The 27696-nt window shown below is 56.5% G+C and overlaps 1 protein-coding gene across 2 annotated transcripts in view; it reads left to right on the top strand.

Moving 5' to 3' along the window:
• The window catches only part of SDK1 (sidekick cell adhesion molecule 1), a 735743-nt gene that overhangs the window by 630986 nt on the left and 77061 nt on the right, over positions 1-27696 (top strand). For both annotated transcript variants that reach the window (XR_001917262.1, XM_018040596.1), the window contains exons 21-25: positions 2165-2356; positions 4640-4761; positions 25561-25670; positions 26466-26616; positions 27173-27410. Coding sequence is in view for 1 of the 2 variants with exons in the window: in XM_018040596.1 (XP_017896085.1) it covers positions 2165-2356; positions 4640-4761; positions 25561-25670; positions 26466-26616; positions 27173-27410 (813 nt within the window). In the remaining variant the exon portion in view is untranslated. The remainder of the gene's footprint in view (positions 1-2164; positions 2357-4639; positions 4762-25560; positions 25671-26465; positions 26617-27172; positions 27411-27696) is intronic.

The following is a 27696-nucleotide window of genomic DNA, read 5'->3' as shown; positions in this document are numbered from 1 at the left end:
GAGCAGGAGGACGCAGACAGACAGCTCGCGATAGGATGCGCTGCTCTCTCGTGGAGAATGTACTTCAGCTCAACAGGGAATCATTTCTGAAGCCCCTCTGGCCATTAGTCTCAGTTAGGCGGCATTTGGAGCGGGTAAGGCACATGCTGGGAGGGGGACTCTCTCCTCCCTCCTCCCGCACCGGGGCCCGAGGAGCACCCTGGCCAGGCCTGCCTGCAGGGGCCTTGCCCACCACGTGCCCACGCCCCGTGCCTGTGTGTGGAGCATCCAGGCCAGCCTGCTCTCGCTGGCCTTTGCCGCGTCCTTTCCCGAGCTTGTGAGGGCCTTCCGTTGGGCACTTGGCTTCATTTATATCCACAACAACGGCCGCCCACCAGACTGTCTGTTGCCATGCCGTGGAACCCTGCTAATTCTCTTCTGCTAAGGGTGCTGGAAGCGCTGTGTTTGGGCTCCAGGTTGCCATGCAGAACAAGATGCTGTTTTAGTAAATCTTGATGAAGAACAGCTTTTAAACAAAGAGAATTGTCTGGCGGACAAGGTGGTGATGTTAACAAGACGCACGAGAACACGAGTGTGTAACAGCACCCTGCTCCTCTGGTGCGCGTGGGGCCGACTCGAGCCTCTCCGAGCGGAGGTCCCTCAGACAGCCCCCAGGCCGGGCCCACCCCCCAGGGCCGGCGGGCTGGGAGGGCGCTCCCTGGGAGGGTGAGGAGCCATGGCCTTGGTCCCCTCCTCCGTGAGGCGGGGCGGCGATGCTGCAGCCTCAGAGCTCCATCCTAGGCTGAGTGAACTCACGCGCGTGGGGCACTCAGGACATCATGGGAACGTCAGGGACACAGCATGTGTGAAGTCACCAGTCCTCACTGCCCTGCCGGGTGGTCTGGTTTTCACTGTACCGTTAGTCCCAAAAGTTGGAGTGAGCACCGTCCTCTGTACGGAGGAGGACGGGGAGTGGAGGGGTCCGGGGAGGCAGCTGGGGCCGCAGGCCTGGCTGGAGTGCAGCTCGGGTAAGCAGGGGCGGCCGGTGTGCGGCACGGCCCGCCTCCGCCCTCCATGGCCTGCTGCCCCGACCCGGCCCCCCATGCCCCCCGCCCGCGGAGGCCGCCAGGCTGTGGGGCAGCTGACAGGCAGTGGCTTCTAGCGCTATTTTTTTCTCCAAAGTACTGAAGTCCCGAGACGCTCTCTAAATTCTTGTTTACCTGAAGTGCAAGTCTCTCGCTCGGTTTATTGCTCCATCAGAGAGAGGAGCCCAAAGAGCCTGCCCGCGCCTCTGTCTCCACGAGCTCGGCCGGGAGGACGGGACAGCGCTCTCAGCACTTCACGCCGGCCCGGGGCCCCTCCATCAGCGCCTCCCTCATGGCAGGGGGCGCTCCGAAGTGTTCTCTGAGCACAGAACACCCCCCGCAAGGCGGCTGACTCAGGCCTGCCTGGGTGTTTTTTCTCTGAGCCCCCAATCGTGGTGGGACCCAAGGCTGAATGCATTGTGATCCTGAGGACCCGACGACGGATGAACTTGAGCACGGCGTCTGGGGGAGGGGGGAACCTGGTGTCGCTCAGAAAACAAGCTGAAGAGGGAAGCAGGGCTGGAAGCAACGCTTGTGCCGCTCGCCGGGGTGGGGAGAAGCTTTAGGGCAAAAAGCACTTCATCAGTCATCTTAGAAGGGAAAAGTGGCAGCGTTTCCACAAATTAGTTGCAAGCCAGGAGCAAGCCTCTGATTTAGGGCGCCAGGCGACGAAAATATCGGTTTATAAAAATGGAAATGCAGATGAAGCGCGTGCACCATCTGACAAGAGAAGGCTGCACAGAGGACCGCAGGCCAGCCCTCCTCGTCAGCCCCGCCGTCCTCCCCAGGCCCCTCCCCCCTCCTCCCCCAGCCCCCTCTCCATCCTCCCCCAGTCCCCCTCCTCCCATAGCCCCTCCCCCTCTTCCCCCAGCCCTGCTCCGTCCTCCCCCACTCCGTCCTGCCCTGGACCGAGCTTGCCAAGACCCCAGCCCATCCTCCTTTTGCCCCCTGTGGCTGGGGTCTCGTCCCCATAGGCCCTGGACTGGCAGCCAGGCTGGGCTCCGCACTGTTGTCAGAGCCACGTGATGACCAGGGGGCACCCACCTCCGCCCCAGCTCCCCGGACCCCGGAACTGACCCTGTGCCCCGCCTGCCTTCCAGGCTACCAGGTCTCCTGGGAGGTGTACGGGCAGAGCAGCTCGCGGCTCACGCTCACCCTCAACAGCTCAACACACGAGTACAAGATCCAGGGGCTGTCCTCTCTCACCACCTACACCATCGACGTGGCGGCCCTCACGGCTGCGGGCGCCGGCGTGCCCACCTCGTCCACCATCTCCTCCGGGGTGCCCCCAGGTCAGTACGCTCGTGCCCCGGTGTCCCCACAGCCATGTCCCCCGGGCCTTGCTCTCGCTCCGAGTTGGTGGGCATCTTTGTGCAGAAGTCACTGGGGGCCTTTGAAAGGGGTGTCAGCCCTGGGCTCGGTTGGTTGGGGTCAGTGAATTTCTGCAGTTAGGACCAAGAAGCACAAAAGTATCCCCTGAGAAAAGCAGGGGGAGTGTGGGTCTGCAAGGAGGAGTGAGAAGGTGGGGAGGAAGCGGGCAGACAGGGGGTTCAGTGAAGGTCGGGGAGTGCGCCCGCCCCCGGCAGGGCCTAGTGACCCCTCTCTCGGTGGGGCCTTTCTGGAAGTCAGATCATCTCCCTAAACGTTCACGCTCATTCCAGCCTCGGAAACTGCACTCAGCTCTTTCTCTTACATTTAAAATGAAAGCGTTTTTCCCAGGAATTCACCAACACACAGACGTGAGAAAACGTGTCATCGATTCAGTTCTGTAGCTAAATCGGAGACCCTGTGTTCTCCAGAAGCCGTCCAGTCGCCTCCTTTGGGTCTCTGAGAAAAGCAGGACAGCCCCGGAGACTGAAACCAGCGGTCATCCCTGCAGCCCTCTCCTCAGGGAGCCAGGAGCCTGGGGTCCCGTGGCACGGCTGTCCATCCCCTGACACGCAGTCACCACCGTCCACTCTCTCGGGCAGGGCTTCTCACACCGTCCTGTGCATCCATCTCGACCCCCGCCCCCCGAGTCTGTGCTGGGCCCACTCCCACGTGGCCAGCCCCTGGATGTGAGCAAGGCTGCAGAACTTGCCCCGGGACCCACTCCAGGTGGCGCCCACGCTGCTGGCCAGGCCCCACACTTGAGCCGATGTGATGTCTTCTCTAAGGCATTTACATGAGACATGTGTCCTTTCTTAAGAAGGAAGTCTTTGGCTTCCAGAGAGATTCATATATTCCGCGTACACAGCAGCTACCAAAGCACACGTGGTTAGGACCTTAATGACTAGTGACAATGAGGTGGCTATGATGCCGTGTGATTTAATGCTTTAGAACTGGCTAATGGACAGTGGCCGGGGTAACAGGGAGCATCCCTGGGTGACCAGCTTGTTCCCTGGATGGTTTGGACACCGTCCAACCGGGGCCTGGAAGTGGCCAGCTGGCCTCCCCTCTGAGCAGCCTTGGCCCCAGCGTGCCTGTGAGCAGCACTACCCCAGATGCAGAGAAGGGCTGCGGGAGTCGGGCCTGGCCACGCCGAGTGGGCCTGAGCCCCTGGCTGGGGGCGGGCCAGGGGCTGCTGCTGCTCCCTGATGGCCAGGCCCCCAGGGCCCGGGGGTCTCTCCTGGGACACACCGAGAAAAAGCAGATGATGACCGTCACTTTGGGCTGTGATCCGTCGCGGTGCTTGAAGTTTACGTCCATTCATGACTGGAGAACCAGCTAAAGAACCCAGAGAGCTGGCAGATACACAGAACGAGTCACTCGTCCTTCCATTTAAACAGCCTCCTCCTCAAGCTCATTAGACGTGAGGTGGAAAGCACCCTTGAGAGCCTAGCGATGCGCTGTGTGCCAGCCCCAAACCAGGGTGGTTGCCCCGTGCGAGACCTGGTCTTAAACACCCCGGACGCAGCAAGTCCGGAAGCCGTCCCTCGGACACGGCGCCTCTGGAAGCCTTTCCTGACACTGGCGTCACGTCTTTCTTGCCTGCGTTGCACCCCGCGGTCTTCCTCGAGCGTTTTTCAGTTGCCCAGCGATGTCAGAGCTCTCACTGTGAGCCCACAGCATCTCACTTTCTAGTGGGACAGGCTCCTGGGGGCGGGCCAGGGGCATCAACCTGCAGGAGGGCCTCTGTTCAAGGAGGAGGCTTAGCCGCAGGTGGCTGCAGACGAGGGGCCACAGGCAGAGCCCGCCTGCCCTCTTTCAGTTGCCAGAGCAGCAGAGTGCAGGCAGAGTGGGGCGGGCTCTGCACTTTCTCCTGAGTCCGGTTGTCTTGGAGACCAGAGCCAGGAAGCCTACGGCTTGGGACCCGCACACCTCCCGCTTCGAGCTGCCTGGAGCTACTCAGGGTGCGCGCCCCCTCCCCGTCCTCTTTCGAAGGCACCAGGGCATTGGCAGAAGGGAGATGGACACTCAGCCCTTTGGTTCTTTGAGGAGCCTCAGAGGGAACGCTGTGCTTCTTGCTCTGGCAGTTGTGAAAATCAACCCTGTCTTGGTGTGAAGGCGTGTGGGAAGTGGTTGCTGCTGACATGACCTTTCCTGAGCTGTGGCAGGATTTAAATTTCCACCTTCCCTCTCTCCTCTATGTCCAGAACTTCCTGGTGCCCCATCCAATCTGGTCATTTCCAACATCAGCCCTCGCTCGGCCACACTCCAGTTCCGACCAGGGTACGATGGGAAGACGGCCATCTCCAGGTGGATCGTGCAGGGACAGGTATGGCCACCCTGAAGCCGAGAGCTGCAGTCCCCGTAGAGTAACGCAGGGCCTGGAGGTGACAGGCAGCTCAGTGACACCCTTGCAGGATAGATGACCCCTGGCTGGAGCAGCCTTGGATGCTTTGGGGGGCAGTGGTGTTTGGAGGAGGAGAAATGGAGACGGGAGTGGCTGGGGCGCCCGGGGCAAGCGGGGACATGGGGTGTCAGGCTGGACTCTTGCAGGATAACAGAAGGGCTGGCGGGGGCACACGTGCAAGTCACCATGCCGTCAGTTCAGGCGCTCAGTCATGTGGGTCGTGTGACTCTTTGGGACCCCAAGGGCTGCAGCATGCCAGGCTTCCTGGTCTATCACCAACTCCTGGAGCTTGCTCAAACTCACGTCCATCGAGTCGGTGATGCCATCCAACCATCTCATCCTCTGTCACCCCCTTCTCCTTCTGCCTTCAATCTCTCCCAGCATCAGGGTCTTTTCCAGTGAGTCAGTTCTTTGCATCAGGTGGCCAAAGTATTGTAGCTTCAGCATCAGTCCTTCCAATGAATATTCAGGACTGATTTCCTTTAGGATGGACTGGTTTGATCTCCTTGCAGACCAAGGGACTTTTAAGAGTCTTCTCTAACACCACAGTTCAAAAGCATCAATTCAGCTTTCTTTGTAGTCCGACTCTCACATCCGTGCACGACCACTGGGAAACCATGACTGATGGACAGGGAAGCCTGGGGTGCTGCAGTCCATGGGGTTGCAAAGAGTCGGACACGACTGAGCAACTGAACTGAACTGAATGGAAAAAGCTTTGATTATACTGACCTTTGTAGGCAAAGTGATGTCTCTGCTTTTTAATATGCTGTCTAGATTGGTCATAGCTTTTCTTCCAAGGACCAAGCTTCTTTTAATTTCATGGCTGCAGTCAGCATCTGCAGTGATTTTGGAGCCCAAGAAAATAAACTCTCTCATTGTTTTCATTGTTTCCCCATCTATTCCCCATGAAGTGATGGGACCAGATGCCATGATCTTCATTTTTTGAATGTTGCATTTTAAGCCAGCTTTTCCACTTCCCTCTTTCAATTTCATCAAGAGGCTCTTTTGTTCTTCTTCGCTTTCTGCCATAAGGGTGGTGTCATCTGCATATCTGAGGTTATTGATATTTCTCCCGGCAATCTTGAGTCCAGCTTGTGCTTCATGCAGCCAAGCATTTCTCATGATGTCCTCTGCATATAAGTTAAATAAGCAGGGTGACAATATACAGCCCTGACGTGCTCCTTTCCCGATTTGGAACCAGTCCGTTGTCCCATGTCCATTTCTAACTGTTGCTTCTTGACCTGCACACAGGTTTCTCAGGAAGCAAGTCAGGTGGTCTGGTATTCCCATCTCTTGAAGAATTTTCCACATTTTGTTGTGATCCACACAGTCAAAGGCTTTGGCATAGTCAATAAAGCAGAAGTAGATGTTTTTCTGGAATTCTCTTGCTTTTGCTGTGATCCAGTGGATGTCGACAATTTGATGTCTGGTTCCTCTGCCTTTTCTAAATCCAGCTTGAACATCTGGGAATTCTTGGTTCATGTACTGTTGAAGCCTTGCTTTGAGAATTTTGAGCATTACTTTGCTAGCATGTGAGATGAGTGCAATTGTGCGGTAGTTTGAGCATCCTTTGGCATTGCCTTTCTTTGGGATTGGAATGAAAATTGACCTTTTCCAGTCCAAAAGGCAGTGATCAAGACTGTCCCCAAGAAAAAGAAAGGCAAAATGGTTATCTGAGGAGGTCTTCCAAATAGCTGGGAAAAGAAGAGAAGCAAGGGCAAAGGAGAAAAAGAAAGATATACCCATCTGAATGCAAGTGGCAAAGAGAGATAAGAAAGCCTTCCTCAGTGATCAGTGCAAAGAAATAGAGGAAAACAACAGAATGGGAAAGACTAGAGACCTCCTCAAGAAAATTAGAGATACCAAGGGAACTTTTCATGCAAAGATGGGCTCGATAAAGGACAGAAATGGTATGGACCTAACAGAAGCAGAAGATATTAAGAAGAGGTGGCAAGCATACACAGTTGAACTATAGTGAGGCGAGGTGAGGTGAAGCCACTCAGTCGTGTCCGACTGTTTGCGACTCCATGGACTGTAACCTACTAGGCTTCTCCGTCCATGGGATCTCCAGGCAAGAATACTGGAGTGGATTGCCATTTCCTTCTCCAGGGGATCTTCCCAACCTAGGGATCGAACCCAGGTCTCCCGCATTGGAGGCAGACGCTTTAACCTCTGAGCCACCAGGGAAGCTGTACAAAAAAGATCTTCATGACCCAAATAACCATAGTGGTGTGATCACTCACCTAGAGCCTGACATCCTGGAGTGTGAAGTCAAGTGGGCCTTAAGAAGCACCACTACGAACAAAGCTAGTGGAGGTGCTGGAATCCCAGTCGAGTTATTTCAGTTCCTAAAAGATGATGCTGTGAGAGTGCTGCACTCAGTATGCCAGCAAGTTTGTGAAACTCAGCCGTGGTTTGATACAGGTTCTCCCAGTTTGATGGTGTCGTTGGTTGCGATTTTTAATTCTGTATCACAGTGAGCTACAGAACAGACTGTTTGGTACAGTCCAAATGGATGAACCTGCGTTTACTCAGCAATGTTTATAGCATGTTTTTATCTCCAGGCCCTAGTCTAGCATGAGGTACGCAGCGGTGAGCAGAAACAGACGCTGTTTCTGCACTCAGGGAGGAATGTTCTGTCTCGGGGGAAGGACCTTTAGGTTGCTGGGAAAGGAACAGGAACTTTCTCTGTGGGGGCAGACGGCTGTAGTGCGGGGTGTAGGGAGGAGCTGGGGGCGGGTCATGGGGAGCCCGGGGTTCTTTCTTAGGAGGACTTTGCACGTGACTCAGAGCACGATAGCAAGGGAGCAGGACCCACAGGGCTCATGCGCCAGGCGGAGGGTCCCACCGGCCTCCGTGGATCCCACCCGCCCTGACGCACCTTGTTCCACGCAGAGCAGAGCAAACTGACACCAAGCCGCATGCCGAGAGCGTGAGTTTCCAGACCCTTCGTGTCCGCAGTAAGACCCCGGTGGTTTCCGTGACTATGCTTGTGCTCTGTTGCAAGACAATTCGATCCTGGAAACTTGGCCATAAATCAGGGCACGGATTCATCTATGTCTTCAAAACTTTCATTAAGCAACCGTTTCTGGAAGCCTCTGCAGGATCCTGACAGTGGGCCAGCTAGTTGGAACCGATCGATCAGTGTGGCTGGAACAATTAATTACTTAGGAAAGGATCACTGAGAAAGCACATCCCCGGGAAACAAAGACCGAAACAATAAAAGCAAGCTTGAAAACGCATCAAAGAAAATAAAGGAGGAAAACCGTGGTCCCTCCTGGAAAGCAGAGGCTCAGAGTCGGCCAGACAGAGCCGGGCACGCACTCCAAGGAGCACAGGAGCCAGGAGTCCGTCCTTGCTGTTCCTGGACAGCAGTACCACCGGGCACAAAGGGTGGACGCTCTTCAGGGTGGGCATCAGGCCAGGCTGGGCAGCGGGAGTGGAGATGCCACCTCTGCTGGCTCTGCTCGAGACCTGCGTCCTGCACCCCTGGGCCAGCCCTGGGAGCGGCCTGCTCCTGCTGCCAGGGCCTGCTCACCAGGACGGTCATGGGCTCTGCTCAGGGAGGGGTCCTTCTTCTGTGTGTGGAGAGACGGTGATGGGTGAGCACATGGCACCTCTCTGCACATAAAGTGCACGCACGTTATGCTTCTCTCCCCACAACAGACCTATTGATCCTCGTGTTTTTAATATAAAACATCCTCAGCGTGCCCAGATGGAACGCGCCCCCACACACCCTTCACCCACACTCACCTCTTCTGTTCTGCGTTCATCTGCTCCCTCTTCTGTTACCGCTGGAGCAGTTGTTCGTTTGTTTTCAATTTAAAAAAATTTTAGTAAAGTATCATTGATTTACAATACATATTACTTTCAGTTGTACAATATTTTTGCAGATTATACTCCATTTAAAGTTATTGTAAGATATTATCTGTATCCACTGTGCTGTGTCTTGTGGTTCCGTCGCTCAGTCGTGCCCGACTCTCTGCAACCCCGTGGACTGCAGCACACCAGGCCTCCCCGCCCTTCACCATCTCCCCGAGTTTCCTCAAACTCATGTCCACTGGGTCAGTGATGCCATCCAACCGTCTCATCCTCTGTCGCCCCCTTCTCCTCCGGCCCTCAATCTTTCCCAGCATCAGGGGCTCTTCTAGTGAGTTGGCTCTTCACGTTGGGTGGCCAAAGTAATTTTTACAGAGTATACTCCGTTTAAGGTTATTACAAGGTATTGGCTATATTCACGGTGCTGGACGTTAAATCCTTTATCTTATTTATTTCACGCCTGCTAGTCTGCTCCTCTCCTTTTAAATTGATGTATAGTAGCTGTACAATATTACGTAAGTTACAGGTGTACAGTATAGTGATTTGTAACTTTTAAAGGCAATACTCCATTTATAGTTATTATAAAACATTGGCTCCATTCCCTGTGGCGTGGGCAACTTGTGCTCCTGTCCGGAAGCTCTGGGAGACCACCGTCTCCCCGCTCCCCTCGCTTGTGCAGGCTGTTGGCAGCGCTCACCTGCTGAGGTCCTGGGACCTAGCCAGGCGTCATTATCCCCAGCTCCAAGAGGCCCCACGTCCCTTTCTCCACCTGCAGAGCCAGCGGTGGGGGAGCAGGTCCTTCTCAGGCCACCACTGTCTCTTTCGTCTCTCTCCCTGACCCACTCTCCCGCCTCTCTCTTGCATTTTCAGGGTCGATTAGACCCACCCAGATAATCCGGGATAATCTCCCTGTGTCAAGGCTCTTCACCTTAATCCCGTCTGCAGAGTCCCTTCTATGCGGGGTGACCTGCCTACAGGCCCCAGGGTTCAGGGTATGGACCTCCGGGTTAGGGGAGATGCCTGCAGGGGGCCTTATTCTGCCTAAAGGTTGCTCTCAGCCTTTTGCACACTCCTTCTGTGTTTATGTGGCTGAGTCTCTGGGCTCCGTCCCTAGGAATGGGATTTCGGGACCAACAGTGAGTGTAAACTTTCTAGCCGTTACCAAAGCTTTCTGCTGCAGGTCGTACATGTTGCATTTCTGTCAACTATATATAGAATTTTTTGCCATGCCCCAAAAAATTGATGTTTAATTTATCAGTCTCTTTTGCAAGCCTTTGGACGTTGAGGTCTTAGATTTCACCCAGCTTTTACTATCACTTCTGTGATTTCATGCTTGCATTCAGGTCTCCATCCATTTGGAATCTGTTCTTTTATATGAATGATGTGAATCCATATTTTATGATTCTGCAAGCAGCTGTGTCATTGTCTCAAAGCCGCCTATTAAGAAGTCCATTTCCCCCCCTCCCCATTTGTAGCATTATACTCCCATGAGCAGGTGGGGCTGTTTCTGAAATCTTCATTCTGTTCTGTTAGTCTGGCTGTTCACGCAGTAGCTGCACTTTGTTTAATTGCAAGGCTTTAAAGTGTGTTTCAGTGTGTGGTAAGGCCTTCACCGCCCCCGCCATCACACACATGCACGCGCGCGCACGCCCTCACACGCACACACACGCCCGCACGTGCACTGCCTGACTTATGCAGCGTTTTTCTCACCTTCCTCGCATCTCATGACGTCGAGTCTCTCTATCGTCTTTCCACGATACGTCTATTTTCATCAGGTGTTTTCTTCTTGGAAAAAGCACTGGGCTATCTCTTCTTACCTTCACTCCACTCCCCAAAAGGCAGGGCAGCTGGGGGGGGGGGGTCAGTGTGCCCTGAAAGCCGTGATAGGAGGAATGTGGACCTTGTACCAGCCGCCCTGGCCCCCCTTTTCCTGCCCCCTTTCCCAGCTCCCGGGTCCTGGGCGTGTTTAACTCCTGTGCCAGCCTCAGGGTCCTCACCTGGAAACAGGGCCAGCTGTGCCGTCACAAGCCCGGCATGGGGATTAATGGGCATCTGTGCATCTGAAATGGCTTTTTCTGGCTGTTGCTGGCCTGTAGGGTCACAGCTGATTTTGGAATTTTTTTTTTTTAATTTAATGAACTCTCACGTGTTTTTGGGCTTCCCTGGTAGCTCAGCTGGTGAAGAATCGGCCTGCAATGCAGGAGATCCCGGTTCAATTCCTGGGTGGGTTGGAAAGGTCCCCTGGAAAAGGAATAGGCTACCCACCCCAGTATTCTGGGGCTTCCCTGGTGGCTCAGATGGTAAAGAATCTGCCTGCAACGCAGGAGACGTGGGTTTCATCCCTGGGTCGGGAAGATCCCCTGGAGGACAATATGGCAACCCACTCCAGTATTCTTGCCTGGAGAACTCCGTGGACAGAGGAGGCTGGCGGGCTACAGTCCATGGGGTCGCAAAGAGTCAGACGTGACTGAGCAACTAAACAAATGCGTTCTAAGCGCTTTTACACATTCACTCATTTAATCCTCGTACTGACGATGAGGAGGTCACTGTGACCCCTTCCTGCAGACAAGGTGCGAGGGACTGAATTGCACAGCTCAGCCCAGGAACGGAGGCGGCCCGAGTGGCCTGGCCCCAGCGCCCGCCTGAGGCTACGACTGTGTCATAGCCCAGCCCAGCGTTGGGGTGTCACGGCCCAAAGCTCCAGGAATCTCCCGTTAGTTCGTTAATCCCACTGTCGTTTCTGTAAAGAAGCCACGTCGCCTGCTGCCACTGGCAGTTCCACTTCTTCCTTTGAAACCTTCATATCCTTTCTGATTTTTGTTTCTTTTTATTTATTGTCCTCAACGGACGGTCTAGATCCCCCCATATCATATTGAATCAGAGCAGTGATAGAACAACCTTTGTTTTATTACTAACTTTAAAGAAATTCAGTTAAGGTTTTATTATCAAGCCTGACATTTACAACATTTATGGTTGGTTTTGTGGGGAATTTTTGGTATTTTGTTTTTACAGCTAGCTTGTATTGGGTTAAGACAATTCTTTTCTAATCCTGCTTTGCTAGGAGTTGCTTTGGGGAATTTTGGGATAAAAAAAAACTCACAAAGAAGTGTGATTCTGCCACACTGTGCCTTGCATCTATCAAGTTGTTTGTGTTTTTTCATCTTTTGTCTGCTGGTGAGATGATTTAGGTTGATGTTCTAATGTTCGCTAGTCCCAGTGTTTCTGAGATAAATGCAATTTGATGTTTATAGTGTTTGATTCAATTTGGGTTTAAGATTTTTGTATCCATGTTCATAAGTGAACTTGGCCTTTTCTGGCTGTTGGTTTGGCTCTGAAAATTGAGTTTACTTTCTCACCAGTTTTCGTAAATAATGTGATTGCTCTGAAGGAGGGGGTGAGAGGCAGGGGTGCTGACACCCCGACCTCACCAGCACAGACCGGAACCTGGAGATCATCTTCCTAAGGTTCCTGGGGTTCTCCATCCCACCTGTGCTTTGGCGGGTGGGCAGATTTTAGCACCCAGAGCCCCCCCTCCCCTGCTACACACAAACCAGTTCATCAGCAGCTCCAGGTCTGGGGTCCAGGCACCTTCCTGTTTATGCGTAAACAAGATGACGTGGGTCCCCTGGGTGACACAGCAAGTTAAAAGCTACCATCTCCTGCTTGGGTGTCCTGGGGGCCCCTGCGCAGGGCCTGGAGGGGCGGTGTCAGTGATCCAGCCTCTTCTCAGCTCTCTGCCTGGAGGTTCCGAGGCTCTGGTTCCCTGGGGAAGACGATCTGGACGGGCTCCCTGCCGCTCCCCCAGGCTGCACCCAGTGTCTCAGAGCGGCCCCGGTGGGGCAGATTCACAGCTCAGAGTGCTCACCGCCAGCTCACCATCAGCCTGTAGTCACCTCTGAAAAGTTTGGGATTGCCCTGAATTCATGTTTACCTTTCACCTTGAAAGTATTTCACAACTGCATAAAAGTTGCTAGCATACCACAAAGAAACAACCCTCCACCCACCCAAACACTCCATCCGAGTTTTGTCAGTTGTCCCTGAGTGTCCTCGGTAGCAAAAGCTCCAGCCCAGGGCCGCTCGCCATGCCTGGCTGTCCTGGCTGTCCTTCCCCGCCACCTGCGCTCGCTCCTCGGTCGTTCCCGACTTCCTTGACGTTGACGACGCCAGAGATCACAGGCCATTCATTTCCCAGAATATCCCTCAATTGGAGTCACGCATTTCTCCATGATTAGACCCAGATTATGCGTCTGTGGTCAGAATGTCGCCAAAGTGATGCTGAGTTCTTTGCCCTGCGTCCTGTTGTGTTTAGCGTGATGTGGAAAGGCCCCATCTGTGGTGGAGCTGGTTTTGGTCACCCAGTTCTCTCCCCTTCACAGTGAGTGAGTATCCTGTGGGAGATGCTTCCAGATTGTGTGAAAATCTCATTCTCTGTTCCACTCACCTCCTAGAGAATCATTCATTCCCTGATTAGGTCTTGCCAGAATTAATTAGTATAATGAGGCGCCCAGTTGTGACCTTTCTAATTCAATTGTTTCTTCTACATTGATAGACTGGACTTTTATTGTTTTCCTTTTTTTTAAGTTTTCTCTTCTCGCTTGTTTGTTTACCTCAGTGTGGACCTTACATGACACATTATAATCCGTCCCGATCATCACCTGTGTCAGTGTGGGAGGCCCTCCCTCCAGCTGGCTTCTGTGTCCTTCTCACAAGTTCCGGTTATTCCAAGGCTCTCCTCACTTTCTGGCACGAGATGTTCCAGTTCACTCCTTGCTCTTCTTTCTCAGCCATTTCTCTGAGGAGCTTTGGACCCTTTCTGTGGAGAGTGGTATTCAGAAACCAAGACCTGGGCCCTGGAGGTGCCCACGGCTCCTGGGGTGCCACTTCTCCCAGACGCTGCTCACAGGTCCGCCCCCAGGTCTGTGTGTCTGTCTGCATAAGCTGAGAAGCGCTGGCTCACAGCAGATACAGATCCAGATACAGTTCACTCTGTGTGTGTGTGTGTGTGTGTGTGTGTGTGTGTGTGTGTGTGTGTGTGTGTGTGTGTGAGAGTGTGTGTGAGTGTTTGTTGCTCAGTCGTGTTCAACTCTGCAACCCCATGGACTGTAGCCCACCAGGCTCCTCTGTCCATGGGATTCTCCAGGCAAGAATACTGGAGTGGGCAGCTGTTCCCTTCTCCAGGGGCTCCTCCCGACCCAGGGATGAAGCCCAGGCCTCCCACATTGCAGGCGGATTCTTCACGGTCTGAGCCACCAGGGATGCACACCATCCAGCACCATCGCTTCACTCAGGCCTTCACCTCCGCGCTGACAGCAGCCTGACTTTTCTCCCGGTGCTCTCATTCTGTGTCCGTCCTTGCTGAATCCCCCGTGTGTGGCCCATCCTCTGAGATGCCCACCCTGCTTGGACACCTTCCCTGCACGGGTCCTGACTGGGCTCCTTTGCACTGTGCTTCCGGAAGGAAGAATGAAAGCTGCCCTAAAAATTTTAGCTTGCAAACTTAAGTTATCAAAACCTAAAGTTGGCCATTGTCTCTCTCTTCCTCCCAATGATACAAGAGTCTAAAGTTCTTTCATTCCAGTCGGGGCGTACTTGTGCCCAGCATTTCAGTCCCACCTTTTCCTTCTGCATCTCCAAAGGCTGGGATGCCTGTTGGCATCTCGTCTCACAGTCAGTGCTTGCTGAGCTTCCACGGCCGGTTTGCCTGCAGCTTCGCTTCCCACTCTGTCGGCCTCCACCACGTGCCTTTCTCCCCCGCACGCTCAGCTGTTCGTCGCTCACGCGTCTCTTACACTCCGTCCAGCTCTGCTCTGGCTCTCGGGTGGGAGGTTATCTGGTCTGCCGAATCTTCAGAACTGGATGTCCCTTCAAAATAGTTTGTCTAAAATATTTTAATATGAACTCAGCAAGTCTGAAAATTCTGGTAGTGGTATAGACGGTTGGAACTTCAAAACCAGAAAGGAAACGTTTTCCCCTGAAACTCGTTATCCGAACCATTTGTGTTTCAATGTTCCTAGCAAGTAAATGTTCATCTATAAAAAGAAACTTGGATCCAACCCACAGGGGTAAGGCTTACAGACGTTTCCTGGCCAAGAGGAGACTGGAGTATACTTGTTGGCACTCCATCACTAGGTGCCTGGGGGACCCTGAGCCACCCCCGTCCCAGAGCTGACACACTCGGCCTCTGTGACGACCCCGCCTGCCTCGAGGACGAGACGCCACGCTCCTCAGTCCTCTGCACTGACCCCGTCAGCAGACCGCCACGGGTGTGTGCTGTGCTCGTCCATCTGTTGATCGAATTAGCCGGAACTGGTTTTCATTCATATACTAAGTTATCCCAAGAAAATCTCACAATGATGTGGCGAAGATTAGCATGGATGTCCACTTTGGAGCAAACGAATCCTGCTCTTATTTATGAACTGCTCCTAAGTAGCCCCAAAGGCATATTACAGCAGGGTGTCCATTCAAAGCTCAATGAAGGGGGCTTCCCTGGTGGCTCAGTGGGAAAGAATCCGCCTGCCAAGGCAGGAGACGCGGGTTTGATCCCTGATCCAGGAAGATCCCATGTGCTGCAGAGCAGCCAAGCCTGTGGGCCACGCCCATGCTCTGGAGTCCATGCCCTACAAGGAGGGAAGCCGCCACAGCGCGAAGTTCACGCACCACATCTGGAGAGGAGCCCCACTCGCCGCAGCTAGAGAAAGCCGTGCAGCAGCGAGGACCCAGCCCAGCTGGAAAAAGGAATGGTAATGAAGGAGCAGGCATCTCTTTAAAGGTCTTGGAAGGCCCTTCGTTGCTAGGCCGGCGTTCAGCTATCTCAGATTGAAGGCAGAACGCTCTCCGACGCACCCCGCTCCCCTGCTAACACACGCGTGCCCCGTGCGGGGACTGAATAGACCCGCCCCTGAGACCCTTCGAGAGGCCCCGTCACTCCTCTCCTTGTATCAGCACCGCCTTCCTGGCGGTCATCACCTTCCACGCATCGCCCTCTGACTCACCCCCGGGGAAGGGCCACGGACAAGGGCCTCGGGGACCACGGTGTGGAGAACGACCCTGTTGGTGGTGCAGAGGCCGTCCGCACAGGCTTCGGGACCAGAGAAGCTGGCCTGGAGCCCCCGCTCTGCCCTCCCGGCTGGGTGGCTCTAGGGGAATCGCTTGTTCAGGTGCCTTCCCTGCAGAGCAGGACTGACGGCAGCCGTCTCGCGGGCTGCCAGGGCGTCAGGACGTGTGGGCATGTTCGCATATCCTGGGAGTGCATGGGTCCGTGCTCTGTGGACACGAGAGACTTTACGAGCAGAGTCTCCTCTGAGAAGCCTGTCAGAGCCTCAGGGCAGGGGGAAGCCGTGTCCACGTCACACTGCCCCCCAGGGAGCCTCGGCGCACCCCCACTATTCCTCTGAGAATGTCTGGGCACATTCCCTGGCCCAGGCAGGCTCCACACTTCCTAAACTCGGCACACTGGGGCCCTGGAGACTGTGAGGGGTGTATATGAAGCCTTCTGAAACATTCCGCACCTCATTCCCTTCGCACGGGTGCGGATCAAGCCCAGGCAGCTGCTCTCTGCACTCCCCCGGTCACTCATCTGAGAAACGGTCACCGCCTCCGGCCCCGTGCCTGACCTCGGGCTGGGATCCCCGGAGCAACGAGGCTCAGGGGCACGCGGGCCAGTGAGCTGTCGGCCACTCAGCGATTCATCGCGTGGAAAGCAGGGGAGCGATTTATAGAGGTGTGCTTGGGGCGCTGGCTGAGGAAGGAGGCCTGAGTCCACTCAGGTGGCTGCGGAGGTCCACAGAGAGGGTGGCATCCTGGCCCACCCCCCAGGGACCACGGCCAGTAGCCAGGGAGAGCGGAGGGCAGCCGGGCAGCCTCTGGGAGCAAGGACCGGGCTGTGCCAAGCGCTTCATGACGGGGCCGCCTCTGCTCTTCTTCCTCTGATCCACGTGTTTGCAGAAGTTTCTTTTGAATTCTGACCGCTGTTTAAGTGTGCCAATAAGGTTGCCTCCTTGGGGTTGTCACCAGTGAACTGTGGAATCAAAGACCCTCATCATTGGAGGAGCCCCCTTGAAGGGCCTGAAATAAGCTGATGCCCAGAGGTGGGTTAGTAAGATTGTGAACTGCGGTTTTCCCAGGTAACTCTGGCCCTGCACTGCTTCACTTGATTAGTAACCTTCAACTGGAGAGTGAGCACAGCCTCTCTTCCCACATTTTCACGGCACACCAGGAGAGGAGAGACTGCAGCCGGCACATGTTTTCCCTGCTCCCACGCCCGCCTGCCCACCTGCCCAGAGCCCCTGCACCCACCCCCCAGCACAGCCGTGGGCTGAGCTCTAATAGCCAGAGTCACCCCAGCTGCTCCCAAGCCTGCTCTGAGCGTGGTTTTCTGCCATGAAGATGCTGGTGGTAGCGCCTGGGTGCAGATAAAAACTGTCTCCATCGGAAAGAGGGAAGAAAAAAAAAGCCCACTTAGTGTGTATTTGTGCATAATAGTAGCCATTTTCTCAACGGGAATGGTTTCAGGGAGTGTTATGTGCTCATAAAACACAGCACGGCCTCTGTTGCTGGTCTCGGTAACTAAAGAGCAGCTGGGGTGGAGGGCCGGTGCCCGGGTCCCCCAGGCAGGGCGCCCGCAGAGGCCCGAGGCAGTCGATGCAGCTCAGGGATAGCAGGTGGGGACCCACCTTCCTTCCACAGAGAAGCTGGGGTGGGGCGGGGGTTCTGTCTCCCGCCACCCCTCACCCCAAGGACGGGATCCAGGCTGGAAAGTGGAAGCCTGGCCTTCGTTTCCTCTCCTGCTGGCCGACACGCTTCTCCAGAGAAAGCTGGATGAGTCCTGTGGCCTCAGGGGCTTGGCTCCCTCAGGATAACGCTGAGAGAAGGACACGGCATTGAGACCCTCCACACTGGCTCATATGTTCTGAGTACTTAATAAACACAAGCAGATGAGAAAATTGTGCAAGTGAAGGCAAGTGTTTGGACTCAAAGAGAGCGGCCTGCCGCAGCGTGGCTCCAAGGAAAGACTGTCGCTGCCCTGGGAGTGCTCCTGGGATGGGCCTGTGCAGAGTGCACGGCTCGGCCCAGAAAGTACTGCCGTCAAGCCGGCTGCCAGGGCCAGGCCGGGCCCACCTGCCCACCCGAGGGCAGCATCCTGCTGACGCTCAGCTCGGGAGGTGCTGGACTTCCATGGTCTCTGGTCAGAGAACCAAGGTGGCCCACGTCCCCGGCGGGGGAGGAGGGGTACTGGTCAGGAGGAGCAGCTCCCGTGGCCAGAAGCCAGCCCAGCTTGAGTCAGTTGAGCGTCCAGAGCGTCCAGGAACTGGTGGGGGAATCTATTCACATGGAACCAGGACCAGGCCACATCGGCCATTCCCGGTGCCCGCCCCCGGGAGACTGTCCACTCTTTGCCTATGTGTCCGTCCACCTGGCGGCCTGCCACCTCCCACGGCATGTCCTGTCTCCCGCAGGGTCACAGGCCAGATGTTCTTTGTCTCATCTCCTCGAGCGCTGGAGTTGGGGATTTCTAATCGCTGATTCTATCTCCTCCTTCCCTCGTCACGGGTGGTCAGTGCTGTCTGCAGCCTTTCCAACAAGCGTGTGTCAACATCACGGTTGTCATAAGCCTTCACTGTGGCGGAGCTTCTCTTTCATAATAGGAAGGAAAAGAGCAGCATTGTTTCTGGGCGGGTCTGTCACGTGTGCATATGAGCGCTGTCGTCACTGACGGCTCCTTCAGGGGTGGCTCGGCCATCAGACAGAGTCGCTGATGGGAGCAGCTCGGTTCCAGGGCGACGCCTCTGCCCGAGCGCGTGCGTGCCGCGGGGATGGGCTTCAGGAGTGGCTCGGCCATCAGACAGAGTCGCCGAGATGGGAGCAGCTCGGTTCCAGGGCGACGCCTCTGGCGAGCGCGTGCGTGCGCAGGGATGGGCTTCAGGGGTGGCTCGGCCATCAGACAGAGTCGCCGAGATGGGAGCAGCTCGGTTCCAGGGCGACGCCTCTGCCCGAGCGCGTGCGTGCCGCGGGGATGGGCTTCAGGGGTGGCTCGGCCATCAGACAGAGTCGCCGAGATGGGAGCAGCTCGGTTCCAGGGCGACGCCTCTGCCCGAGCGCGTGCGTGCCGCGGGGATGGGTCGCAGTGACACGCACGCTCGGATATTTCAGTGTTTGTTGTTTGCTTGGTTGTCCATAAGAACGCCCTTGTGCTGACTTTCCTCTCTCATTTCTCGACTTGTGTAGGAAGACTGTACAAGATGGATGGTTTGAAGTGGCTTTTTTGTTCGTTAAGTCTATCAGGTCCTTTCTTCCTCCTATTATGGGACTTTCTAACAGACCACAGGAGAAGGAAATACCGCAGCCTAAGGGACAACTCAAGTACAACCGAGGAAAGCGCTTTACGACAGATGTCACTTTCAAGAAATAGAGGTCAGCGTCCGTATAAATCGCCCCTGTCAGACTGAGTTAAATTTTACGGGAGTCATGTTTTCCTGTTGTTTTGGAGACTCGCTCAGATTCTTTCATCCTGATTCTCTTGTTGGGATTTTAGATTTGCCTATATGCTTCATTTTTCCCGTCATTAGGCTTTGTGTTTGCTTTTTCCAGTCAGCCATTCATCCAGCAAACACTTACTGAGCCCCTGCTGTGATATTGGTTCCCGGACTGATGCCACATACTGGATTACAAAGACGGACAGCTTTCAGCCCCCGCCTCTAGAAATCCGCAACTGGGGGAGTGGGTAGGAGGAATGATTGAGATGTAATAATCAATAAAATGAGGCTTGTGAGAACTGTTAAGAAAAAAAAAAGTGTTGCCAAGACAGCCTTGGAAAGAAAATGGGTAACAGAGTGGGATAATCAAGGAGGGCTCCATGTAGGAGGTGAACTTTTTGTAGCCAGATGGGGAGCAGGACACTCCAAGCAGAGAAAATAGCAGAGTGACAGGCGCATGGCCCCCCGGTTGTTTTAAAATGTAAATTTTATTATTATTTGGGTAGAGTGAAGCCAGGGGGTCAGGAGATGACTGCCTGGAAAGATCGTTTGTTACTCACAGTTCCCGAGAGGAGGGGGCACGTGAAGCCAGGCAGAGCCGCACGGGGAGGCCCAGGGCGGCTGGAGGCAGAGGGAGGGAGGTTCAGTGCAGACCAGAGGCCTCACTGAGGTTTCTGTGGAAGGAGTGGACAAGGCGGGGTGGGCAGGCTGAGGACTGGCTGGTCTGGATCGTTCCCGCAGGCTCCGGGGCACAGGGCCCATCCTGGTTGCGTGGAACCTGCCCAGGGTGGAGAGGACAGGTGGACAGTGGCCCAGAGGGTGGGAGCCCGTGGAGGAGGTGTGGGCGGTGGGCTCTGGGTTGGCTGATTTGCACAGGGAGGCGTGCTCACAGCTGAGCCGTTTACTGTCTCTAGGACCCAGCTGCCCAGGGAGGGGCGGTCCCTGCAGGGTCAGCAAGGCCCCAGTGTCAGAGTCTTTGATACAGAGTGAGAGCTGTGGCTGGTACGCGCGGGGAAGGCTGAGCCGCAGTGTGGTTGGGCAGCTGGGCATGAGCAGGCAATGATGGGAGCAGGCACCAGAGGGGAGGAGGGAGCCGATGTGAGGCCTGCAAGGCCTTGCTCAGGGGACTGTGTTCCTGAGAACCTGAGTCTCCCGATCTCTGAGCCTTAGCCAGGGTGTCCCAGCGCTCCGCACGCTTCCCCCGTCAGCGTCTCCCGGTGGGCCTTCGGGGCTGTCCTGTGGTCCCCACTCCAAGGCCAGGGGCCCGCATCACATGAGCAGAAGGTGGGGCTTCTCGGGTTCCTGCCCTTTTCCTAGCCCCCTAGACTCCCACCCCACCTCACTTCATCAGTGATGGCACCCAACCCTCGCCGGCATCTCGGGATCTTAGCAAGTGGCACGACACCCGCACAGGGTTCGTGGAGATGTGGGCAGGTCCTGTTTGCCCTAGAGAGGGGGCGTGTCTGAGGGACAGAAGTGTCAGACACAGAAAAGTCCCCCGGAAGCTCATAAGGGATCCTGGGAGGCCAGCTTCACATGAGGGCTGAGCGGGAGCTGGATGCCCAGCTCCCTCGGCGGCTCCAGGGAGACGGCAGCTCCAGGCTGGTCCCACACCTCCCTCCCCACCCCGAGTCATAGAGCAGCTGTTTGGTGGGGGGCTCGGGCCACGCACAGTGGGTCTACAGACTCCAGGAAGGCCGGCCCCCAGGGGCCCCCAGTGCAGGGACGGTCCTGGGTCCACAGTAGATTCCAGGGGAAGCCTCTTCTTGGGATGGGGGGACTTTGTGGAAAAACTGGTTCCTAGGAGGATATTTCAGGGGGAGTGTGAATAAAGTGGTAGGAACCCCAGCACCCGCGGGAGGTAACAGAAGGAAGGCCGGGCAGTGGAGAAGGCCCTGGGCCCTCCGTGCGGCCAGGGCGGTGAGCCGGGCTCGCGTCTGCAGTCGTCACGGCTGTTCACTGGTGCAGGGGCCGGGGGACAAAGCCCTGAGCCTCTGGAACGGTCGCGTCACGATCCTCCTGCCTCTGAAGACAGAAGGGATATGAAATAGCTAAAAATTAACGAATCACCCACGAGGAGGAAGGAAGCCGGCCTAGGGCTGCTTCCCAGCAGGAACCTCCGCACAAGCTGGCGTCAGGCAGTGCGGGGTGGGCGGGGGAGCTCATTAGGGTCGCAGGCTGCCCGGACTCTTCGAGAACTGGCCTTGAGCCCCGTCCAGGTCTGAGTCCCGGCCTGGTTGTGCTGCAATCTGCCAGCGGGGCCAGTGGGGCGGCCCATCTGAGCCCCCTCCTCTGTGCCCCCAGCTGCCTCTCTGGGCGGCCAGGTGTGGGAACGCCGCTCAGACCACAGGCTGCTGGACGGGCGGGTTTTCCTGCTGACTCTGGGGCTCGTCTCAGCACGCTTCCATGCCATGGATTCTGGAGCTTTCTCTGTCCTCCACTCTGCATAAGAACAGGGCCCCCTCCACCTCTCCCCTCCCGGCCCACAGCTCAGCTCCACGTGCCCCCTCTGCACTCGCTGTCCCCTTGTGGACGAGGTTAATGCCTCTCCTCTGAGTAGCCATCGATCCCCGGCCCCCTGGGATGCTGAGCTCATCAGGGCTGCGGGCGGCTGGGGCGCTGGAGGTCCTGCCCGGTGGGCTGGTTTCCACCTGACTTCTCAGAGGCAGGGGCTTCCCAGTGCAGGCAACTCGGCAACCCTGATGAAAAACCCACTCAGTAGGGGACCCCAGGCATTCAAAGGGCAGGCGGGTCTGAAGGAGCCCCGCCTCCCGGGGGTGCCAAGTGCCTGCCAGGGTTGGGGACAGCAGCCCAGAGCCCTACCCAGAGGAGGCAGGAGACGGCGACTCCTGGGGCTTCAGCACAGGACGCAGGGCTCCCCGTGGATGCTCACGACTGCCCCCCGCCGAGCAGCATTTGAGACGGGTGGCAGCTCTGCTCTCGTCCTAAGTATTGCAAAGTGCTGTTTGTTAGCTTTAAAAGAAAAAGAAGCAAAAAAAAAAAAAGTCAAAACCTCCGCCTCCCCGTCGAGCTCTGATTGTTTTATCTTTAAAGAATTCCTCCGCACCCCCTGCCCAGCGCATCATTAGTGAGCACTGGTTGCTTCTAGAACTCTCCTTCCTGACGGTCTTGGAATCTAAGCTGAGAGCCTGAGGAGCCCAGCAGGAAACACAGTCCTTGGCTCCTTGCGGAGAAGCACCCCCCTCTCTTTACTCCACATGTAAACCGCTTGTTACAGAAACTCGACCCCCACCCCCGAGGTCTGGAGCCCCAGTTACGTTCTCTGATCGTTAGTTTTGGAGCTCAGCGCCAGGCAGCCCATCTCAACACTGATTTTGAAATCATACACGTTTTTTTGTATTAACACAGTTATCCGTATGTTAATAAGCCGACCGGTCGGGCCCTGAGTTTGGGCTGGACCCCGGTGGGGGTGCTGGGGCTTCGGTGGTGAGCCAGACTCTGAACCCCCCTCAGGGGCTCATGGGACAAGGGACGACAGAGGGGAAGACGCCTTGGGAAGGAGGCGGGAGAGGGGCGCACCCTGTGGGGACCCCGGACAGGGTGCGGACAGTGAGGACGCAGACTGCGCGGGAGGTGCCTTCTGCTGCAGCTTAGAGGCGCCGCTGCGGGGCCACCGTGCCTGCACCCGTGGCCCGGGAACGCTGCGTGCCCCGAGCTGGAGGCAGGCCAGAGCCCTGTGAGTGAGCCCGCCCGAGTCCCCTCTGTCTGAAGGCCGCTGATGGCCTCTGACTCGCGCATCAGGGTCCAGCCCAGACGCTGCCAACTGAGGTGCAAAGCTGCAGAAACCACAGGCTCGGAGGTCGCCGCGCGTCGCCCTCTGACCAGCGTCACACCAGATGCGGCAGTCTCCTCGCAGCCCCCTGCCTCTCTAGGCTCCAGACCGCCCCTCGGTGCTCCTCCTCGAGCCCCACACCACCCGCCACTCTCACCCGCGAGCACAGGGAACCTTTGCCTGGCGCCGCTTCTGAGTGAGCCTGGACGTGACCAGCCGTGCGTCACAGAAGGTGCCGGAGGGCACGGAATTAGGGCATCGCCTTCTGTGGCCTGTTTCGGGGATGGGGGGGTCCTGTTCATGGAGACGTCTTGAAGGCCCGGATTCGGTCCAGATTCCAAGGACTTCATCCTGAAGGCCCAGTTTCTGTCCAGATTCCAAGGACGTTGCTGACTTCGTGGAGAAGAACAGAGGGCGGACGTGTTTTCAGAAGGTTCGGGTGTTGAGACTGTGTGATGCTGCTGAGTCATGACAGACGGGCCCACAGGGAGAACGGCCAACGGGTCCACGTGGCCGTGAAGCACCCACCTGAGCCCTGATGATGTGGCCTCCGTTCAAATCCAAGTCTTTTAAAAAAGAGCGGTAGATGAGGAGGGGAAAGGTGACTTGGGCACCCCAGCCCTGCAGTCATAGGTTACACTCTTCAGGCCAACCTGCAGCACCTCCTGTGGGGTCACATGCTGAGGCCAGGGAGACCTGGGCCCCGGAGCGCCGGGCCCTGGACCCCGGCCGCCCTCCTCCTGATGTCCCTGCCTGTCCAGCCGCTCACTGCTTCGCTGCCCCCGAGCTCAGCGCCCACTCTGACATCCTGATCTTTTCCCCACCGTGCTCTTGGCTGGTCACTGCCTTTTGTACTTTTGATGTTTTCTCACTGAGGTGAAATTCGTGGCGAACATAAAGTTGACCACGTCGAAGTGTACTGTTCATGGATTGGTGCCTCCAATCCAGCCTCCACCCCCACCTGGGGCCGAAACATTTCCAGGCTCCCCACACGATGCCACGCCCGCCTCCCCCGCCCTGGGCAGATGGTGCCCAGCCATCTGCTTTCTGCTCCTGCGGGTCCACCTGTCCTGGGTATTTTATGAGATGGGATCATGCGGCGTGTGGCCTGCGGGTCTGGTTCCTCTTGGCATCACACCTTCAAGGCCCGCCTGCAGTGCGGCAGGGGTCAGCACTCCGCCCCTTCCGCGGCCGGGCAGCGTCCATCCTGGGGCTGCACCCGTTTCCCCATCGACCATTGACGGGCACTTGCGTGCTTCCCCCCGGGGCTGCTGTGAGCAGAGCATCCGTGAACATGTGCGCACAAAGGTTGGAGAGCCAGCTTGCACTTCTTCGGGGTATAGACCCAGAAGTGAGGTTGCTGGGTCACGTGGTGGTTCTGAGTTTAACTGCTGGAGGACCTGCCAAGCCGTTTTGACGTTGTGAATGGAGAGGGTTTAGAGTTTTGTGTTTCGTTTCCCTGGGACTCAGGCCGCCCAGCCCCATGTTTGCTGTCCCCTCTGGTCTTGCCCGTCTCCAGTCCACCAAGGTCCTTCTAAACCCTCATGCCACCCCCCCCCCCCCCCCCGTGGCCGCCTGCCAGCTTGGTTTCTCTGTAGACGTCGCAAGCGCATTTCCTGTGCTGTCCCTGAAGCCATCTGTGGGGTGTCGCCTGCACGGGCCCTGGCCAGCCGGCCTCGGCACCGCCTGCTTGGCCTGAGGCTCTCCGTGCCCACAGCCCTCCGTCTGCAGGTGTCCCCAGGCCCCCGAACCCCCAAGCCTGCACAGGCCCTGCACCTGCCTGGACGGGGTGCAGGGACCTACAGAGAACGCGGGGGCTTCCCTGGCAGGTGGTGACCGGTGCCCCCTGCCCACACCGTTGCTCTCTCGCGGGGTCAGGTCCATTGGTCCACAGGGCAGAGAGTGCAAGCGGGGCAGTCAGACCGGCTTGGGCAGAACTAGAAGCTGCTCGGACGAGGACGGGGATCAGGAGAGGTGTGGCTTGGGGTCAGGCAGGGTGGTCCTGGAAGGGCTGAAAATACCAGCTGGGCTGCTGACTAGATGGGACTTCACAGACAGGGAATAAAATCAGCAGGAGGCAGAGCATCAGGCAGGGCAAGGGGACAGGCGGGGCTCAGGACAGAAGATGTTGGGTCAGCTGTGCCCTAAGGCAGGCTTTATCACCTCAGCTAGTTCCCAGGGCAGCAGCGGGGTCCGCTGCACAGGAACTTCCAGAGGCCCAGCCAGCGGTGGCGTCTTCGGCGTGCATTCGGGCAGAAGGGGTCAGGCTGGAAGCAGGAGGCACGGTGGGGAAAACGGCTCTGGACCCTCTGCAGGGACTCCCAGCCACTCAGGCCCCGTGGGGCTGGGCAGGTCTTCTCTGCCAGATGGTCCCCTGTCCACAGGGATGAAGGACATGAAGGCAGGTCCCGTCCTGAGCCCTTGGTCTGAGTCCCCGGGGCCAGGTATGCCCAGGCCCTGACCGAGAGCTGGTGACTGAAACCCCCAGACCCAGTGGTGGGGACAGAGGGGCCCCCGCTCGGAGGTGCAGGTCGGGGGGTGGGGGGTGTGGGGGGACCGAACGGCCCCCGTGTGAGGGGTTGGCCAGCGGCCTCAGCCCCACGCGGTCCAGCGGGTCCCAGGCCCTCCGTCCTGCAGGTTGGAGCAGTCGGGGACGAGGAGGAGTGGGTCACCCTCTGCGAGGAGGAGAACGAGCCGGATGCCCAGATGCTGGAGATCCCGGACCTCACGCCCTATACTCACTACCGGTGAGAGCCGCCCGCCGGGGCCCTCTGTCCGCAGCGGTGAAACCCAGCTGCATGCATGCGAGCGAGACGCTTCCAGCTGCCGTAGCGGTAAACTGAGCTTTTCCGGCCACCAGATGCTGTCTGTTGAGTGTCATTCCCAGAGAGACTGTCCCTGCTGCCAGGCCAGCAGCGGCCCTCCCACCGGCTTCGCTGGCCTGTGTGTGAAGAGCAGACGTCTTTGAAACACCTTCTGCCTCACCCTCCCTGGGTCCCGGAGGCATGGGTTTCACTAATCAAGCATTTAATGTGCCATTTAACCTTTGCCTCTTGACCCTGAAACTTATCCAGGCAGTAAATCCTTGGCCCAAACAAAGGGCAGAGTGATGGCTGCTTGAGATGCTGTGACTTCCCGTAAGATTGAGGAAAGAGATAGGATTTCCAGTTATCTCAGATGCTGGGTGTGATAGCGTCACTGTCCTGCCAGGATGGATGCACTTCATATGACCGGGGAACAAAAGACTGAGAATGACTAATTCAGGGAGTAAAAGGGGAAATTACATCTTTGTGAAGAACACTGTTTCAATATAATACCAAAGTGAGGGTTTTTGGTTTTTTTAAAAAAACCTAATGAGAGGTGCTATTGAACCTAACCTCATTTTAACATCCTTCCTAAGTTTAGAGCAGATGAATCAAGATTCACTTGTTTTTAGGGGAAAACATTCAGCGTAAAACAAGCTGCCGAGGTCCACGTTGTGCCGTGTGAAACTGGTGTGGGGTTTTGTTTCCTTCCGTTTCCCACGTCCCCTCTCCGTGTAGGTTCCGAATGAGGCAGGTGAACGTCGTCGGCGCCGGCCCCTTCAGTCAGTCCTCCCGGGTCATCCAGACGCTGCAGGCCCCCCCGGACGTGGCCCCCACCAGCATCACCGTCCGCACTGCCAGCGAGACTAGCCTGCGGCTCCGCTGGGTGGTGAGTCGGGGGTGTGGTGCTGTGGGGAGCCCGGAGCTTAGTTGTTGCTTCCTCCTGCCTTTGTCCAGGTCAAAGCTAATCTCGTCATTAAACCAAGAAGTAGAACACTCTCCAATTAGTGTTGGATCTCAGACCATCCCCAGCTGTCTTAATTAGTAGCGTTACACACTGGCTTCTAGGAACCAAGACATATTCTTTAGGGAAGAAAGTCGACCATCCCGTGGGCTCGACCTGTATAAGTCCTTAAGCTTGGTCGACATGGAACGGGTCCGAAGTATTTGTAAGAGAGCCAGCTTGATATTGAATCAGAACATTTGCTCACAAAATTAAGCCACAATATATTAAAAGAAATTAAGTCCAGCTAAAATTACTGACAAGGCTTCCTGTAATTAACAGAAGAAAAGTTCCAGGGAAAAGTAAAAAAGAAAAAGTCCGAGAATATTCACCCCAGTGTAGCTTTTCCATGGACTTGGCCCCATAAGGCAGGCTGGTGCTTGGGTGCCCTCACGGGGGTGGTTCCGAGAGGGTCTCACCACAGACTGTCGTCCGCTCCCAGCCACTGCCAGACTCTCAGTACAACGGGAACCCCGAGTCCGTGGGCTACAGGATCAAGTGGTGGTGCCCGGACCTGCCCTCTGTGGTGCAGACCCAAGTCATCAGTGACCGGCTGGAGCGGGAGTTCACGGTCGAGGGGCTGGAGGAGTGGACCGAGTACGCGCTGCAGATGCAGGCCTTCAATGCCATCGGCGCCGGGCCCTGGAGCGAGGCCGTGCGGGGCCGGACCCGGGAGTCGGGTGAGTCGGGGCCCCGGGCCCTCCCATGTCTCCTGCAGGAGGAGCTGAGCGGGCCCAGGCTCGTGGCATCTCACTGGCTCACCCTTACCCCGCCCCACGCCCCCTACCGCATCTTTCCTGAGGAATTAGGTCAGCCTGCCTCAGAGCCCATGACGCTGCTTTGCATTTGATGATGGATTCTCCCAGGGGCTGGGCTTGCGTTGCTGTCTTTAATTAGGGGTGATTTTCGCCACCAGCGATTGGAAGTAGGAGCATACGGAGACTCTGATGGGATCTCTGTGGCGCA

This window comes from Capra hircus, chromosome 25 (assembly GCF_001704415.2).
Source record: "Capra hircus breed San Clemente chromosome 25, ASM170441v1, whole genome shotgun sequence".
Taxonomy (NCBI): domain Eukaryota; kingdom Metazoa; phylum Chordata; class Mammalia; order Artiodactyla; family Bovidae; genus Capra; species Capra hircus.
The sequence above is the reverse complement of the archived record's forward strand: the minus strand, read 5'-3'. Positions and strand labels throughout refer to the sequence as shown.